Here is a 19,806-nt window from a genome sequence, read left to right on the forward strand (position 1 = left end):
AAGACTCGCCAGCTCTCTGCGGAACACTGCGGAAAATAATAAGGCCTATACCATCGTTCACCCGTTCCGCAAGAGATGCGCTATCGGCTATCGTATGAGCGCGTCACGCGTCGCGTCATCCGAGTTAACCAATCAAAACATCCCATTTTGATCCCGTCACAAGTAATGTAATAAAATGGGATGTGTTGATTGGTTAACTTGTGATGACGCGACGCGTGACGCGCTCAGTGGAAACTCGGCCTTATGGTCAGACTTTAATTCGAGGGTCTGTATCCACAACCATACTGGAATAAAGTGTTTACGTCAATTCTCAATTCTCAATTCTCAATTCTCAATTCCAAATTCTCAATTCTTAATTCTCAATTCTCAATTCTCAATTCTCAATTCTCAATTCTCAATTCAAAATTCTCAATTCTTAATTCTCAATTCTCAATTCTCAATTCTCAATTCTCAATTCCCAATTCCCAATTCTCAATTCCCAATTCTCAATTCTCAATTCGCAATTCGCAATTCCCAATTCCCAATTCCCAATTCCCAGTTCCCAATTCCCAATTCCCAATTCCCAATTCTCAATTCTCAATTCTCAATTCTCAATTCTCAATTCTCAATTCCCATGTGTGTCCAGTGTGTCCACGATTGCCTTTACTCATTGGCAAAAAAGAAAGATAAAACGACGTTTTGCGTCGACTTATCTCTTGCTGGAAAGCTCTCTGATTGGCTAACTCTCACCGTATCTCTTTTCTGTTAGTGCTCCGTTCTGCTATTTCTTTCTCTGTGGCTGCTGATGGTTGCGACTACGAACAGGCCTACTATTTTAAACGTATTAACCTCTAACCGATACGACAAGATCTTGAACATGCTTTTCGATTGAAGAATTTTGTTAAGATCAATTGATGGAAGACTAGAATATTATATTCAGGTTATGTAACTACGTTATATATTCAGGTATTTGTTTTCAATCTATTTATGCCTGTTTCCTCCAACGTGGTTAAAAGTTTAAACTCGATTAATGACTTCGATTTTGTATTCCACTAATTTTTTAATGAAAGTTTAAATTAATTGAACTTTATCGGCGTTCATCGGAAATGCCAATTTTTGGTAGGGTTGGGTAGGTTAATGAGTTTGAACGGCGTTTAAAGAGACGACAATGCGAAATGATAGTATCTGAGGTTATGCTAATAATGAAATTAAATATATAATTGTTAATATAAAATTAAATTTATAATTGTTAATATAAGAGAAATTGCTGCATTGTCAGGTCCGTATTCTAAATAAATACCCAGTATTATTTTTATAAAAATAAATATATTAATCAGTTTCTAAGTATATGGCATGACGATAATTACAATAAAAAGATATATATATATATACACACACACACACATACCTGTTGGACCAAAATGTCAACTCTTCTTTCATGTTGTTTAATAAGATTATTTTTGTTTAGGCGAAATCTGTATGCAAGTAGCTCGGACAGCTCAATGGTCACTTTGAAACTCTGGGAGTATCTACAACATTAAAAATAAATAGTGTTCGAAGTGTTTCTTAAGGGCTAGAATACAAAAGGTACAGGTAATAGGAACAGGGAATAATAAAAAATTTATTAATTACAATCTAAAAAATTTGAATGCTATGATTGGTTGGCAACATGCAATAGGCACAGAATTTCAAACGTGACAGAAACTGTGTCTATTGCCTGTGCCACTATTTATTCTGCATTTATACATGATTTCTGACTTCTATACCCTGTTCCTATTGCCTTTGTATTGCGTTCCAGCCTTAAGCGTCCACGATACTAGAAATTTCTCCGAGTTCTCGGACGGAGAAAAAATTGACCAATTATATTTAAACAATTCTACAATTGACCAATGCGACTGATTAATTCTTTCTCTATCCAAAATCTCGGAGTAATTTTTAGCATCGGGGACACAAGGCTTTACAATTTACTAAAGAAAAATCGAGCAAATCAGATGTGTTATGTAGTCCTACAATGTTATCGATTTTCTAGACGCGTATGGGAAAAAAGAGAAGAAGAAAATATGGATTGTGGCAGTACATCGTCAAATGTAAGAATAGCATGTATAAATATTGAAAGAAAATTAACTAAAAATTAATCTATTTTAAGGATTTTATTAATACTCCCAGAGTTCAGGAAAGTGACCGTGAAGCGACGTTGAGCACCGCTGTCAAAGTTATTTGTATAGCGTATTAACGTGTGGATTATTACGACCTATTATAATATTTTATGCAATGATGAAGGAATTGAGTAGAGACTTGAGTAGAGATTATTGATTATTTGATATATTAATCCTCGAAAGATATTGGGGTCTTTTTGGGACTACGTTTGGCACTATCATTTATATGAATATCAGCCTTAGACATTGCAGAAAAAAGACGGATTAAAATTAGCGCAAAGAGTTCAGCTGAAAAGTTATATCAGATGTTATATCAGCAGACTTGTGCTTGCAAATACATGCTTAATGAGGACACAAATAATATCGGTTTTGCAGCCAGACTATGTGATCAATTTTGCTACTAATTTGCCGCTATTTGCTGACATTTTGCTTGTAGAGTATAAACTAACTACTAAAAATGCATTTATTTTCATTCATGGACCATAAATATTAAAAAATTTTAAATCAAAGAGGTTTATACATGATTTTGTAAATAGATTATTTAAAGACTGGAAAGTAACATACGTAGAGTTAATATGATGAAAGGCGACTGATTAGATCAGAATGTGAAGTAATATAAAAATGTCTCAAATATTTAAAAATTAATAAACACTATATATGTATGAACTTGACCGAATTATGTTCAAGTTTTGATTGATTACAGTACAATAACTTGGCGACAGATGAATTGTTATTAACTTCTTATCATCTTATAATTATCACGTTTGAAAAAAATCTGTAAATTACTTATAAATGTTTTACAAACTATGTGTAGAAAAATAGGAAAAGAGTACATTTATACATTTTTCAGTTATTAGAAATCTCCATATATGCACACCTACAAGAGAGAAAGAGCATAAAGTGTTCAAAAGTAAAAAAATAATTTGCACAATTTGGTTAATTTATCTCTTAATAATTACTATTACTTTTTTATATCTATTACTTTACCACTATTATAATGTATGTAGTTGTCTCAAGAGTATTACAAAAATTAAATTAATTATGATTATTTTTTAATTACAATAAAATAATTAAGAATTTGAGCAATTTTGTTAATTTATCTCTTATTGCGAATGCAGTAACTCGAATTCTAATTATATTATTTTTTATTATAATTAATTTAAAAAATATAAGGAATAGTTAGGATTAATTTAATTTAATTTTTGTAATACTTGAGACAATTACATATATTACAATACTGCAAGTAATATAAAAAAGCAATAGTAAATAAATTTTTAAGTAAAAATGTATCAAATTAAACTTTATTATATTTTGTAATCATGAAAAGTTTTTTTTATTTTTACAAATGAGAAGTCTGAAATTACTTTAGAAAATTGTTATTGATTGTATATATATATATATATATATATATATATATATATATATATATATATATTGTATGTAAGAAAAAGATTAGTTTAATTGTGACATATTTCCAAAAAAAGAAATAGAAAATGAATTAACATCTCCGTCACATATATGGGGCTTTAAAATTGACGTACAAAATTGAATGCAGTTCACAGGAATTCTGAATTGAACCACGTTGGAGGAAACGGGCATCAGTCAATCTAGTTAGTTTATCACAGTTGTTTTACGTCCTTTGTTTATATATATTTTTAGTTTAAAATGGAAACGCGTGATAAAGTAAGGAAAAGAACGAAGCGAAGCTTTTCGGATGCTTGGCTCAGCGATGATCGATTTAAGACTTGGATCCGCAGAGTGTCCTTTGATGAAAGCCTCTTTCACTGTACGAGATGTAACAAAAATTTTTCGTGCTGCTCATTATCACATATAATAAGACATGCGAAATCTGCGTCTCATATAAGAAATGTCGAAAAAGATCCATCATTATGTGATGATGATAATGTTTCTAAAAGAAAACCACCGCATAAAAAAATATTTAAACAGCGATGGCTAGAGATTGAGCAATTTCAGCCATGGCTACGCGAAGTGCGAGATGATGCAAGTTCATTTTTTTGTGCTATTTGTGATAAAATTATTTCCGGCGGTTTGTCACAAATCTATCGCCACGCACAATCCAAAGTACATAAAGATAAATTTGAAAAATGTAACATACAAATGATTGAATCGACTACGGAATTAAAAATGCAAATTGACGAATCGCTTTTGCGATTCGAGGCGCAAAGAAAATCAGCAGAGATCCGATACGCTGCTTTAATCGCTGACAAAAATATTCCACACGAAACTGCGAAAATGATACTAAATTTTTTTCAAGGCATAGGAGAAAATCCCAACGTATTGAGAAGCATGAGCATGGGTCGAACAAAATGTACAAACATAATCTCCAATGTTTTGTGTCCTGTAGAAACGACTCGTGTAGTAGGAAACCTTAGAACTACAAAGTTTTCTGTTTTCATTGATGAAATATCAGATATCTCGAACGAAAAATGGGCGTTTCATGTTCGGTACGTTAATCCCGAGACGTTAGAAGTTCACTCACAATTAGTGAAATTAATTGATGTGGATACGGAAGATGCTAGTGCAGAGAAATTGTTTAATGCATTTAAAAATGAAATGCACAAGCTCGAAATACCTTTTACAAACATTATCGCTTTATCGTGCAACCATGCGTCGGTTATGACCGGAAAACATTTATGCTTTAAGAAAAAATTGAAGGAGATGTGTAAAAGCGTTTTGACCTTATCATGTCCGTGTCATTCTGCCGCATTAGCTGCACACACTGCATGTGCTAAGTTACCTGAGTCTTGTAAGAAGTTTGTGGAAGGTTTTGTACAATATATTAAAAGTAGTCCCAAGCGAACGTCTATTTTCCGCGAGTTTTCCGAGTGTTTTCAAGAAACAAACTACAAAAGTTTAAAGTTATATCACACGGGATGGATTTCTCACTACACGTATATCAAAAAACTTCTCGAATCTTGGGACACCATAAAGCATTTTTTAAGTGAAGTTGTTAGAAATGAAAATACGAAAGCTGGGGAAAATCTAATGCTTTTAATGCAAAATGTAACAACAAAAGCATATTTGTTGTTTTTAAAACACGTTTTGCATTTTTTCCATATATTTAATGAATTTTTCCAAGTTGTAGATACAAGAATTCATTTGTTACAGCCAAAAGCAATAGATTTTCTAACTGAAATTTGTGAAAATTTTTTAACATCGACAGTTTTGAAAGAGTTGCCAAGTGTAACATTTAGTAAAGTTGAAAATCACAAATTGCTAACTGATATTTGTTTAGGAACAAAATGCGAAGAATACCTTCGTCAATTGATGAAGGATGGGCATGCGAAGGAGATTGCAACTGTTCGACAGAACTGCTTGCAATTTTACGTTACCGTGGCCGAGGAAGTTTGTAAAAACTTACCGGTTAACAATGTATTTTTATCGAAATTAAAAATTTTTCTACCGCATATAGCTTTAATGAATTCTGACAGAGAAACATCGTACAATGATCTTTTTCTCATAGCCAAAACTATCGGCGGTTTTGACGAAAAATGTTTAAAAAGAGAATGGTTTACGTTAAACTTAGATTTTACGGTAACAGAGAAAAAAAATTTCTTAGAGTTAACGTTTGACGATATGTGGACACAAATTTTGCAAAGGCGATATTCAACTAATGAAATAAAATATCCGAACTTAAAATGCCTTTTAAATTCTATTAGGTCACTTCCGAATTCAAACGCCGATCCGGAAAGGATAATGTTTTTCTTAACGGACATTAAAACAAGAAAACGAAACAAATTATCGCCAGCCGCTGTAAATGCTATTTGTGTATTGAAATCGGCGTTAAAATCAAGGGGGGAAACCGTTCTAAATATGAAGATTAATTCAAAACATTTATCTTTAATGTCGTCAGACAAATTATATGCTAATGTTCCAAAAAAGCGAAAAAGTAGTCATCTTCAACAATGTGCTGCAGATGATGATGCAGATGATATTGTTGTTGGCCCTTCTTCGTCTAACGATGTATAGTAATAATGTAAGAAAAAAATTAATTGTTTTTTGTTTTGTTTTTCTTTTTCAACGGCAAAACAGTGTCGTAGGGGTAAGTGGGGCATGTTTGGACTTTGGACATTTAACTTTGAATATAGATTATGTTATCATTTAATGTGGTATGATAACTTTCTCTGCACATACAGTTTGTTACATTTACATTTTTGTGTGAGGTAGTATATAGAAAATACGATAAAGTTACAAACTTCTTTGTTTACAAGAAATTACAACGCAAAGTTGGACTCACGCAGCTGTGATATTTTTCAACAAAACAACAATGTAGTATATCGCTATGCCATGTTATGTGTTTTAGCCCTAAGCCTGCGGGATATGTATGTACGTGATAACGCTGTAAGGGGAAATAAGATGAACCCGACAAACTTTAGATGGACTCGGAAACGTTTGAACTCCGAATACGCTCCACGGTACACAGGCTGCAAACGTTTCCGAGTTTATCTGAAGTTTGTCGAGTTCGCCCGTTATTTCTCCTTGCATCAATTATCACACCCCTTGTCTTTAGCAGTAGCTTACTCCATTTATGATTTTCTTAAGTTCATGAGATAAACGTGTCCGAATATGCTCCACTCTCGCCTATATATAGTTATGTAAAAAGAAAAATATAATGTCTACATGAGACATCGTGTCGAATCAGAAACATATTTGTCACAAGTGTGTAAAAAATAGAGAATATTATACATATAGGTTTAAGCTTTTCTCTCGGATAAAGTATAAGTTTGATCGATTCGTAATATTATTTTTTTTAAGTAAAATAAGTCTAGGGTAACTACTAAAAAAAGCGTCAACAATAGTACCTAAGTAACATAGAAATTTATTGTAATAATTTATTGTAATAACAATAATAGACTGAATGGACAAAGTAGAAATACGTGCAAATGTGAGGCATTAAGTAACATACTGTTGTTATAAAGCCAGAATAGCAATATAATGTGAAAGATAATAGAAACGTGTATAATAAATACACGTATCTCAGACGAACATAAGCGCACACGCGCAAATGTTCACCCACTGACACATGCAAAACACGTACATGGACACAAAAAATTGAGTACATAATAATAAGGACCCATGCACAGATTATCGCTTAAAAGAAAATGTGCAAAAAGAGCGTATAGAGCGTTGGAGGATGCCTATTCAGCTATCGACATCAAATCACTATTCAAAAAGCCGTAGACGTACAAAATATATCAATTGAATGGAAGGATTTAAGAAGAATAACATCGTCAGCATACATATAGAGTTTGGAGGAAAAAGGAATAAAAGAGAAGTCAGCAATGAAAATATTAAATAATAATGGACCAAGTATATGGAGTTTTGAGGCACATCAGATGGAACAGTAAGGCGATAGGAAAGACTGGAAAGCGAATTGTATAAGAACTTGCTGGGAACGGTTCATAAGGAAAGATTGTAGAAAAGACAAGGCAAGAAGACTAGAAGAATAAACTGCAGGACCTAAATTTGGTGAGAAGATTATGATTGACGAAAGCTTTATCGAAGGCAATCAACGAAGTAAGACAACTAGAATCGAAACCCTTTAGCACGAGATCTGACACGTGGAGAAGTTGTGATGCTATGTAGACCACGAAATCCAGAGTGACATTTTGGGATAACGTTAGAGCGTAACCAGTAAAACGAACCAGCATAGGTAAGACGAATGCGCTTGAGGGTTAAGTCTCATAGGCCAGTATTCATAAACAGATTTTTATATAAGATTATCTTGAGCTCCGTATCCAATGAAACGAGTCGTATAGCATCTAAAGATAAACTTAAGACGATCTTATATATAAGATCTGACTGTGAATACCGGCCATAGAGCAGCATATGGCGTAGAAGAACTTGGCTAATCACTTTCTTTACGCTCGTTTTTGTTACACCAGCACAAATTTTACGCCAGACGCCGGTACGCCTTACGCTGTTTCATGGGACTTCACTCCGAGAATATTATAAAGATAAAGCTTAGCCGGAGTGGTAAAAGTAAAACTAAAAGAACATTACAGGATGAAGAGATGAAATAATGTATCGGAAGAGCAGGAAGATATGGGAAAGGAGTCAAGAATAAAATAATCATTCATCAGCGCAAGATTAAGAGGACATGCATGTGTAAGATGTATGAAGAAAAAAAAGATCCGGCGCCAAGGATGGAGATATTCCGCCAGAATTGGCAAGGGGAGTTCACAGAGAGGTAAGTAAGAGTTGTTAAGGAATGACTTTTTTCTCACAACGGATAGTATATAGTTTACATTGTTACAGAGATATTTATAACGCAGCTAATTTGCAACGGACCATGTTCTCCTGAATCGGAGAAGAGCGCGACGTTTTAGGGATATGAGCCTCCTAACGGAAGAATTTAGTGGGGCAGAAGGGCAGACGCAAGACACGCCTGAAGGCTAACGGGGCGAGATGATCTCATACGTGTCTTCTCTTTGCGTGCGTATTCTCGCCATCCGATTTTTGGGTGAACCACCTTATTCTGGAGGACCACAGTGAACTCTATACTAAACTGGAACGTGATTGTGAGCTCGACTCACTCTGTTTTGGAAGAAAACGGGACGAGCGAGAGGAAGAATTGTTTTTTCTGTTGCCGACTTTTCGAGAATGATTGAATACCAATGATCCATGGACGTAAGAAAACCTGGACGGAACGTAAGGTATGTATCATACGTGCCCAGGAGGCGGGATTCTGTAATTCCTTAATAACGACAGTTTCGGTATCGTTGCGCAGATATTATATATATAATAAAGGCTGCATTCCGATATTCACTGTCAGCAACTTTCAGTACTGAAAATCTACAGTATACGTGACGTAAAATATAGATTTGCAGTACTGACAGTGAATATCGGAATGCAGCCAAAAAAGCTGCGCAACGATACCTAAACTGTCGTTAAAGAGTTATAGAATCCCGCCTGAATTTGTGCGTAAGTTTCTTCTATGAATGAATTCAAGAATCGAAACTTTGCTGTTTCAGGGCAGCATACTCGAAGATTCGGACGATGTTCCGACTTTAAAGCAAAGGCTTGGATAACGCATGGTTTCGTGTGAGCACGAAGAAAGTGGGTTCGATCTTGACCTTCGTCCCATATGTTCCTCGATTAAGAAGAGAATTCTCTGTTTAAATAGAAAAGAATGTTGATTTTTGTCACATTGAACCTGGAGGGTCATTAAACAGAAGAAGTAAGGGAAAAAGAAGTTATAAGTGGTGGAATCTCCGTTAAAGGGAGGAGAGATTAAGAAATTGATCTCCCCCATTTAAGAGAAGGAAAAGAGTTTATTTGCCGAATGCCTTTGAAATGCGTTTCCGCCTTTGTTTTGTATCACGAGAGGGCACCTCCGATCCTATTGAGGTTCTCCTCTTGACTCTAGTAGTTTTTGTCAGTTATAGTACCACGTGGTATTTTGGCTCAATGAGCTTCCCCCACTCCAGCTTTTTCCGTTCCTCGTTCCGAGCACACATGGCGCACGCCGAGCTGAATCAACAAACTGTGAATTCGCCTAAGCAAACTAATTTCAACAAAATTGGTCGTCACTCCTGGCCGTATTGACTTCTGAAAAGAGGCAGGTGCCAACAAAAGGGAAGAAGAAGGTTTCTTGAGCCAGAAATCCATTGAAGTCTTGGAAGAAGAAGAGCAAAGTTTGCGACAAACATTCGATTGTTCGCCTGTGATAAAGGGCTGACAAAATTCAGTTCGAGATGCAGACTACCGACGGTGAGAGAGATGAAGGTGCGGAATTTCGTTTGAACGACAGCGACAGAGTCGAAACCGTACGAACGGAATTAAGGGAGGCTGCTTTGATGAAGAGGAAGGAGAATCGCGTATCCGCCTGGAATAAAAGTCGTACTAATTTGGGAGAATGTCCAGGAGTTGAACCGTTTTCCTCCGAGTACATCGACGAGAAAGTGAAGCTTCTCAAGAGGAAAAGAATATCCCTCGTTGATTACAGATATTTGCCCAACGCTCTTATTCAGGTATGCATTTTGCTAGCTAGAATCTTTATCAAACATTTCACAAAATTGTATTTAAGAATGATAATAACATTCACAAAGACGCAAAGTAATAGCGAAGTAATAATACATCGCTTGTTTGATATAACGACATAACTAAGAAAAATAAAGTTTTCCATAAGATAAATTTGAATGTTTTGAATCGTTAAAATTTTGTAATATTATTATTAAATGCAATTTTGGTGTAGTAACTGATTCTAGAAGAATAAAAGTATCTAGCTGTATATTAGCTTTTCATTCAGTGCATTGAATTCTCAACATTCTTTTGCAAATAATTAAAAAATGATAACTTTTGAGTTATATTGTTGTTGTAGAGCGCAAATGAGTGATATAATCTGTTATACTCATTTCAGTCGGAGGAGAACATAAACGCTTTTTTAAAAGTGGATCAAAGCTTGTCAGGCTTGGTGCGTGATCTATCTGGCAATGATCCTACTCTTCAATTATATGCAGCCAATTGCTGTTGCAATATTGCCCTGGGAAATACAAAAGCATGCACGGCATTAGGAAAAGCAGTTATTCCGTATCTGGTTGTCAAGCTGGAAAGCTTAAATTATGCCTTGCTGGTAATTTTCTCTAATATTAACCCTTTCAGGACAGGTGGTTCACTATCCCTTTTATTTCAGAAACTATTAGTCCGATCTTTATGCCAAAATTAAAAATAGCGGAAATTAAATATAGCGGATTTAAATCTTTTAATAATGCAATTTACATAAAACTCACTTTATATAGGTTTTCGTTAAGTTCGATTCCAATCTCGGATTTTCAGCTCGTTATAGCAGAGCACAATTCTCTGCACTGCCAGAATAATGGGGCAACCATTTTGACATTATTCATTAGCTCGAGTACATCGAAACAAGTTAAACATATTCCGTTCTGAACAGATCTGCTATTTCGAATTTAGCAAATTTAAGATTATATTCGAATTTAGCTCAATCTATATGTGAGTCACGCAAATTGCATCATTATTTAAACATATTAAAAAATTTGGTTTGCCATATTGAGTGTCAAAATTTTAGAATTCTGGAACTATAATCGTAAAGAACGACCTATAGTTTTGATAGTTTATTCTTGAAGTACTACATGGATTTATATTTTATTAGGATATTTGCATTTGGACAATCGGTAATTTGGTTGCAGGAAGCGATAAGGCTTTCTCTATCTTGCATGCGCAACATTGTCTAAAATATATAATTTTACTGTTGCACAATTGCAACGACTCGGTTCTTCCTTCAGTAATATATTCGCTCTTACATTACGTACATGTGGGATTTCATAAAATATCGTAAGCATTCTTCACTTTCACACATTACAATACAAAGATAGTGAAATTTGCAAGAGAAAATTTAATATGTTTCTGATATTTACAGAGAAAGTGAAAAGTTGGAGCTCGTTCAAGTTATCACAAAACGGAATCTCTTGTACGAAAATCCAAACTATATTTGGTTGTTGGCTTTGTTGTCTTCTTCGTTGATATGCGTTGAACATTTGCACGCTATTCTGCCACAAGTCGTCGATTATCTTTACTCAACGTTTTCCAATTCGGATGGAATGGCTCAAGCTAGCGAGGTTTGTTTTTTTTTCTCCTTTATATAACAACATATGAAAGTTTTAAATTACATTTTTAATCTTTTCTATTTCAGATTACGGCATCCATACGTATACTGGCTAACACACTGCATGATTCTTGCGAAGATAAGATAGACATTCTATTGAGGAATCCTAAATACTCAAATGAGGATCTTCATCTTTTATTGAATAAATTGTTATCGCATCCTTACATGCACATCAGGAGAGAAACTCTGTGGTTGATAGGTAACTATGTGATATTTTTTCGATCTTTTTTAAAACGAGATAGAATAAGAATAAGATATGATCTAATTATTCTAATAAATTGTTGCAGGAAATTTGTATAATCATAGATTGTCCAGTATTAGTCAAAATATAAAAGATCTTATACCTTTTTTATCAGCACTGAATCAGGCTTTTTCCTCAATTGAAAATTCTATATGAATGTATGTTAACACGCATGTTAAAATGTATGTTAAAACGTGTTAAACGACATTTTTAAAGAGAGGTACATGACGCTTATAAAAATAACTTACAACATGTAATGTAGATATAAAAATATATTTATAGTGTTCTTCGATTGTATATATAATTAATACTAAGTATTAATTTTATTCATTACTGGACGGAGCATATATATATATATATAAAGTTTCTGAATATAAAATTTTGTCTATATATGCTGCTAATATCTTTTAGTTAATATACCCTTTTCACAGGTACAAATTTTCTTAATGGATCTGAGGAAGAATATCGATTTCTTCCTATGTCTTCTATACACGGCACCTTGACGATATTGAAATATATCTGCCCCATCAAATTCGCCGTTGGATGGTTGGCAGCTTTTAAACATTGATAAAGTACTTGGTCGCAAGTACAATGTGATCTGTAAAAAGTTAAGACTGATAAGACTTGAGGCTGATTCTCTTATAGAGACAACTTTGAGATGATTAACAGGCAGAGATAATTTTGAAACTTGTTAAACATGCCAAAGAAATTTAGTAATTCATATAATGTGATACATTAGTTTAAAAAATGCACTAAAACTTTTTATCAAAAAGAATTGACTGACTTTTCTTTACCAATTTCTGATAAGATCTTACTTAGTGTACAGGGAGTAGTTAGTGAGGTTGTATCGGGTTTGCTGAGCTCGTACTTTTATTGGGCAGAGATCGTGGTTACGACAACACCTGAAAAGTATACAAATTTGTCTTATCTATCCGATATTTTCTAAAAATTGATAAGTTACGATTCTCTATATTTCAAAAGCTACCTGTCAATGTGAGGTAGATCGCCCAAATCGTGATAATTCTCGGCTAAGTCGCCCGTACCGCACCATTTTGTGCCTGGAATACATATTTAGTCTTCGTTAACAAATTTTGCAATTCTGTGAAACTGCGGGGACGCGTTTGAAAATGGTATAAACAATTCACCTGGCAGAATACCGGAGAACAGAGTGATGGAACTCGCGGCTATACGAGTCCCTCTACTCAATGCATTTGTGGGCAAGGTGGACGTGGCCTCCACCTGTAGTCCGTCTAACAATTCGCACTGTTGCATGAGTCTCGTTATCTCCTGGAAGGACACTACTTGCGGACGCGCAGTCATAGACAAGTTTCGCAAAACATCAGTAGCCTCGGACGGCTCGCTGAAAGAGTCAACGGTGCGTGTCAAAGATTGCGCAGAATGCATAAAAAGGAAGTAATGATTAAACACATGACCGGTGAGAACCGGTTTTGATCCAGTAATGTCTAATTATATAGCGTTTTTTTTATTATTGAAGACCACTTACTATACTTCGATTATATTGCAGTCATGTAGTTCATTTCTCGGACCAAGATCGACCACTGCCACCGTCTGTTCGTGATAATAAACCGCTCGTACCTCGTCCTTCGCGAGCGCGACGGCACTTGGCGCGAGACCGCTCAACCCCTTGAATGTTGTGCTTCTGAAGAACGTTGGCTGCTGAGCGGTCAAGCTGCATATCGACACGACGAGAAAAACCGTCAAGCACACCGAATACATCTTCTCCCCCGAACTATCGATTCTCTTTTCGTTTTGTTATGCTGTTAGTCAAATGTAACGCAGAGCCCGCATAACTCCGTGTAAGTAAACACAACGTGAAAAGTTCTGCTTCTAAACTATATTGAAACTAACAAATATACAAGAGATATATTCCTGTTTAGAGAACGATTCACGCACACTAAGATACACGCGTTATCAATCAACAATCAACGAGACAAAAATCGATCTGTAGATCCACATATCTTCATTTTTGCTAACTATTTAAAAATAATGCGCGCGGTTATCAAAGCGGTGTGCCAAGCACGCATAAACGTACGCGCGCAATCCATCATGTTTACAATCGCCGCACATTACGTGCTTTTATGCTTCCTTAAATTCTTCGTATCGTATGTTTTATAGAATCGCCTTTACGACGCACAGTCTTGAAATCTTTGCGCAAACGCTAAACGAAGGAGCATTATCCAATTATTTGCACAACGTATAACGATGGTTTGAAGATTCTAAAATAAGAAAAAAAGCACTCACATGATGAATCGTTTCCTGCGAAAACCGAACTTACCCCGTCGCGTTAGTCGATACATTATTTGGCACGTGATACATGTACACGAATTTTTTACGGAAGAGAAACGTTGCGCAAAAATTTAAGCGGAGATACTTCAATCCTATGTAAAAATTGTCTGTTAAAAAATGAAGTTAGCACCCTTAACTTGAACGAGATCGCTCGCGTTCGCGAGAACCGATCGACTGGTCGGACTTCTCGCGCACAAACGGTGTATGTATAATTGTAACACACTCGTCCATCGGTTGCACATGGACAGACCGGACTAACGTAGCCGGTCGAAAGACTAAACGTGTAAGCGATGGTATGACACTCGCGTATAACTTCCCTCTCCCACGATGGCCACGATCTCGTGAGGTATTACCTGGTGGTAGCAGTCATATACGCTAGTGGGGGAGACCTACATTCGTACGACTAGGGCGAAGAAAGTGGGACGAAACGGCGGAATACGATTCCGCGGGTAGTAACTGCAGGTTCGCAGAATCCTTCAAACTTGAGAAGAAAAAAAAAGAAAAAAGCGACGTCTTGGATTTCCTCGCGATCGCAGACAGAACTTGTCGGGAGACGTTTGACATTTATAAAAAACCATGTATTTTGCATGTAAAAATCTAGAAAAACGTACAAAAAACACAATAGTGTCTGAAAAGGCGAAAAGCATCCTAAAAGTGAAAATCTTAAAAAAAAAAACTTTTGTTCAATGTAAAATATAAATCATATGCTGTTTGCGATTTTTTTTCGCGGTCGAAAGAGCGCCTCGATGGAATAGAGGGTATTTTTTTGTACGCGGTGACGATGCGACTACCAACGTTTCCACATTTTTTTAGTATGGCGAAATTTCACTCGCGGCTCGCGATAATTGATTATTATGCAATGTGGAGAGATGTTACGCGCTTTCATTGACATTTTGAAAATCATGCCTAATGAGGCCGATGCTTCTCTATAATTTTGCTTGGTAAACAACGATGTTTAACAATGGCCTTGTCTCAGAGAATGGCACATGGAGCTCGACTTCGTAGCGCTCGCTGGATATTGAACTCCCCCCGTGCGAGTCGTGCTCAACGTGATGCTCACGGGAGTTGCGTTAGACAGCTGCAGTCTGACCGGGCATTGTCTATATCCTGCAATAAAAAATGTAGAAGCATTATAGTCGTGCCGCGTACGAGTGTAACGCACCAGTAATTTCAATAATACATGTGGGCTTTGGTGATGGATGATGGGATGGACATAGAAATCATTTGTTATCACGACTTAAGTATAAGGCGGTTTGCGAGACCGAGTAATTTGTTATACAAGTAGGTAGAGGCTTCGACTCGATTCTTGAAGTGAATTCTAATCGAGTTCCACATGTTACGATGAGAAATTAGCTCATTCTTTTCGTATTTTTCGAACGTGCTCAACACTTATATTTATTATGAATAATGAATAGGAATGAATATTTGTTATCATATGACATTCGAGGTAATTTGCATGAATCGTAAATTTCTTCTCTGTGTCGTAATTCGATTTCCGGAATGAATCACGGTATAGACTTTCACATTTCGCGTATTTTTTAAATGTCGAGAAATCGACTTTTCTGATCCGTTAGTGTCTTTCGCTTTCCAGCTGTTGAGCACTTTACTTTATAATTATTTGATTAACATATGTTTATCGATAAGAGTCAAGGAACAACGCGATTGCTCATAAATTGCTAGAGATATACGATTGTATTAAGTACGGGAAATATATTGAATAAATAAATGAATTTTTATCACAGATATATACATAATGGATATTGGCGAGAGATTGGTGAGAGATGCGACAGTCCTCGACAAACGAAAGGACCTACCGGCGTGGTGGGGCCCGGAGCAATGGCAACATATGGGGTTGTTGCGCGGCCTTGGACAAAACTCAACGCTATGTGGCTCGCCGCAGCGGACGCAACGGGGCAAGTGCCGGCAATTAGCGGCCATGTGCCAGAAACCCTGACATCGGTAGCACTGCAACACGGTGTCCGCCGGTTGCGATACAGTATCTTGATACGCTTCTGGGACATTGCCTCCGTCGTTCCCCGGCGTGTATCGCGAGGGTACACCGGACGAGGATGCGGCACCGCCGCCACGCCACCAGCGTTCTGGAATCGCATTGAAACGAGCCACCTCGAAGAAGTCTAGACCTTGACGCAGCAAAGCTTCGTAATGACCCGCGTCAAAAACCTGGACGACAAAGAATTGATGAATATCCTCCACATTTTATCAAAGAGTCATTTATTATATTTATAACATGTTACATCATGTTATACTTGTATATATTTTATCTGTCACTTCATGGACTTATGTTAACGACTATATTAATGATTATGTACGGCAGACTCGTTTCGATCTTTATCTCAACATATTCGTCTTGTTGTTAGTTTTTTGTAGTAATTACTACCGAATGGTAATGAGATATTTCGAAAGTTACTTTCAAAACCGGTTGAGGATGTCTTACTCTAGAGAATTCCATTTAGAAAACTTGTTTAGAATTACATGTTTTTTACTGATTTAGCATTATGCATTTCTGTACAGTTTGCGTATTTCAATTGATATGTATATGTTAATTTTATGCCCTAATGTCCTACAGAAAATGATTGTTTCTTTCTTTTCCACTATAGTATATTTATATTTGCATAATAGAGGTGATGAGGTGTTATCAGGCTAATTCAAAGAGTAAAAATAAGCATTCTCTTTACCTCGACTCGAACAAATTGTCGCGAACGTTCGACATTTCCAGCAATGATTCCCTGCTTCGCTAGAGCCGAATTTATATCCTGCAGTGGTATAGCCCACGGTACGTCTCTCAGGAGCACGGCTTGGCGATATCGAGAATCTCTTGCAGAGAATCGCGCTACCTTATGGAAACAAAATAATAAGCTGAGAGATATATTTTAGCTTTTAGATTTTACTTATAGGTATTTCAGCAGATTACTTAGTTGAGAATTGACCATCACAATAGGCGATATAGCTTCAAAATAATAATAAAATACGACGCTATGATATGCAATCAATTTAGAGAAAACCATTTTCGATTAGGACTGGATTTTGGTAGCCTAATAATATTATTTGCGTACAATTTTTCGTACAATTCTAAAGATTGTGTTAGTGTAATTAAATTGATTATATTAATTAATAATATGTGATAGTACTGTGCTAGTTTTAGTTGAGACTGCGTTTTAAGACCATAAATTGTACGCGAATAATATTAGGCTATCAAAATCCAGTCCTGACCAAAAATGGCGTTTTGTCTAAATATTAATAATAAAATGCTCAATATATATGAAATATTTCAATATAACACAAAGAAATATATAAAATAAACGAGAAGTTTGTAAGTTATATCTCAGTTTTTCTTTATCTCTCGCGTATTCCGCAATGTCAGATGGAATCTACAGGTAAACTTGTCATACTTGCACGGGTCCCCCGAACACTCGAGCTAAGTCGCCGCGCTGCAAGAGTTTCTCGGCGTCATTTTCTCGCACGAAAGCGGCTATGAGACCGCACGGAGTTTCAGAGACACGCCAGGTCGACAGCGGCTCGGAAGCGGCGATAGCTTCCTCGAGATGAGATCGCAGCAGTTCGCAATCTAATCGAGGAACGAATGATAAAATGTCGATCCAAAACTAAAGCGAGATCAATGAAGTCGTTGACGTTTGCTTATTTTTGAATGTCTTTTTTATGCTATTCAGTCAACATAAGTTTCCACGATTGGATATTACGTTAACTGTCTCATATTACTAATTAAATGGAATGAATTGTCATTTGATGGGCTATAAACTAGATCGTAAAACGCGTTTCTCATCTTCAGAATGCAGCAAATATTGCAATGCGTCATCACCTGGGATTCCGTGGCCTTGATCTTCAAGGCCGCCAGCACGCGAAATGTACAAAGAACACGTAAATTGTGTCTGCTGCTGCATAGCGGGAACTTCATTATAGCGCGACGTCGGGTTTAAGTCTCTTTTTTCTGTCTGGTTATTGTCTCCGATCTTGCTCTGCGACGACGAATTTGTCGCGGCCTTCTCCATCGTGCGCGCCACGTACTCGTGACTGTAACTTGTGAATTTATTATATGTACAGCCAGAATCGATTTTGTGTACACGGTTTCTATTACAATTATATATCATGTATCGTATATCCGAAATACGACCCGTTACAAAAGTATTGCAAATCTGTGCTCAACATCGCGTTCCGCGAGATGTTGAATGCAGATTATGGTCCATGTTGTCAATAATTGCAAGTAAGTTGCATCTTTAAATTTGTAGTGTCAAATTATACTCAATTTGAGTCTGCAGTTTTATAATCATTATATAAGTCGCCACTGCTTCTATTCAATATGTCGTTAATCCAACTAAAACAATATTAATTTAATTAAACCAATGGAGTTAAAATAACTCTTTAACACTGTTTTGTGTCAAAATAATAAATTTCGACACACATATGGTAGTTAAAAATAACAATGTTTTTTTACTTAAATATTGGATTTAAATTTTATTCTTTAATATTTAATAGTATTGATAGAAGAAAAAGGATCGATCGTTCTTTTCGACTTAGAACGTTATTGCATAAATATTTTATACCACTAACGACCACGTCGATAACGATCGTAATAATGTCGAGCTATTAGGTCATTATTGATTGTAGCAGTAAAATGATAACAAAAAATTCCATTGGCATAAATAATTTGTTTCCTACGGTTGTTAGCGATTATTACGGCGATTATACGGATATATATATATATATATATATATATATATATATATATCATGTGTTTACGCAGCGATAATTGCATTCTGGCTCCTTCTCCTTCTAGCTGTTATCAAGACTTCGTATCGCGATCATTTTTTGTATTTTCTCTCCATGCACAGTCATTTCTTCGTAACGTTGTAAAGGTCCATCTACATCTATCGTAATGTTAACATGCACTGCGCGGACACCGTGTTTTTGAAGCACTCACCCGTGCACTTTGGGACTTTTAAGTCTAAAGAGTTTTTGAAACCGTTTCTGTATCATAAAAAAGTCTATAAAAATTCATGTATGATATCTTTAAGATTTCAAAAAGTGATTTCTATACTTACACAGGCCGGAACTGTTGCGATTTTTTTTTTTTTTAAGCGCTGAAGCCATTTCCATGGGAATCACAAATGAAAAGTTGACTGTTTGCCTTATAAAAGATCCGCGCAGTGTTAATCGTAACGCTTGTCGGAACAGCTTGGTCCCTGACATTCTGTTTCGCCATTTGCTGTTTGTGCAACACAAACTTATAACGCATTGTGATTTTATGCATATACACTAATGTTTACGACAGCTTTTTTCCTTACGACCACGATCGCTTACGATTAAAGCGTATACGATAGATGTAGATGGAGTTTAACGTTAATATGTTGACATCTTTGTTGTCAGCTACGTTTTCAATTTAACGCCTGAGGAAGGCACATTTTTTGTCCGTCATTTACGATAGCCGTCTCGATAGCGTT

The 19,806-nt window shown here is 36.0% G+C and overlaps 3 protein-coding genes across 9 annotated transcripts; 1 reads left to right on the forward strand and 2 right to left on the reverse strand.

The window, feature by feature from the left end:
- Positions 1–788: 788 nt before the first annotated feature.
- LOC139825388 (uncharacterized) lies at positions 789–12,496 on the forward strand. Of its 2 annotated transcripts, XR_011735523.1 has the most exons (11): positions 789–945; positions 3,795–7,809; positions 8,162–8,346; positions 8,415–8,812; positions 9,131–10,129; positions 10,519–10,731; positions 11,269–11,450; positions 11,536–11,734; positions 11,809–11,980; positions 12,069–12,242; positions 12,454–12,496. XR_011735523.1 is itself a non-coding variant. In XM_071798060.1 (10 exons), the coding sequence occupies exons 5-10, from the start codon at positions 9,854–9,856 to the stop codon at positions 12,176–12,178; spliced, it is 1,152 nt and encodes a 383-aa protein (XP_071654161.1). In that variant the 5' UTR covers positions 789–945; positions 3,795–7,809; positions 8,162–8,346; positions 8,415–8,812; positions 9,131–9,853; the 3' UTR covers positions 12,179–12,412. The 2 variants fall into 2 exon arrangements, 1 of the variants encoding a protein (XP_071654161.1); XM_071798060.1 differs by lacking the exon at positions 12,454–12,496 and having other exon boundaries at positions 12,069–12,412.
- Positions 12,277–14,989, reverse strand: LOC139825390 (uncharacterized). Of its 6 annotated transcripts, none has more exons than XM_071798065.1 (6): positions 14,460–14,989; positions 13,527–14,259; positions 13,168–13,382; positions 13,008–13,080; positions 12,838–12,924; positions 12,277–12,636 (listed from the first exon to the last, which is right to left on the reverse strand). In XM_071798065.1, the coding sequence occupies exons 2-6, from the start codon at positions 13,757–13,759 to the stop codon at positions 12,420–12,422; spliced, it is 825 nt and encodes a 274-aa protein (XP_071654166.1). In that variant the 5' UTR covers positions 13,760–14,259; positions 14,460–14,989; the 3' UTR covers positions 12,277–12,419. The 6 variants fall into 6 exon arrangements, with proteins under 6 accessions (XP_071654166.1, XP_071654168.1, XP_071654164.1 ...); XM_071798067.1 differs by having other exon boundaries at positions 13,527–13,886; positions 14,319–14,989; XM_071798063.1 differs by having other exon boundaries at positions 14,319–14,989.
- A 141-nt stretch (positions 14,990–15,130) lies between these two features.
- Positions 15,131–18,481, reverse strand: LOC139825389 (uncharacterized). The gene is made up of 5 exons (XM_071798062.1): positions 18,168–18,481; positions 17,740–17,915; positions 17,026–17,184; positions 16,144–16,510; positions 15,131–15,436 (listed from the first exon to the last, which is right to left on the reverse strand). Exons 1-5 carry the CDS (start codon positions 18,454–18,456, stop codon positions 15,285–15,287), a joined length of 1,143 nt encoding a protein of 380 aa, XP_071654163.1. The 5' UTR covers positions 18,457–18,481; the 3' UTR covers positions 15,131–15,284.
- Between the last annotated feature and the right edge of the window lie 1,325 nt (positions 18,482–19,806).

Source organism: Temnothorax longispinosus, chromosome 2, assembly GCF_030848805.1.
Source record: "Temnothorax longispinosus isolate EJ_2023e chromosome 2, Tlon_JGU_v1, whole genome shotgun sequence".
NCBI lineage: Eukaryota > Metazoa > Arthropoda > Insecta > Hymenoptera > Formicidae > Temnothorax > Temnothorax longispinosus.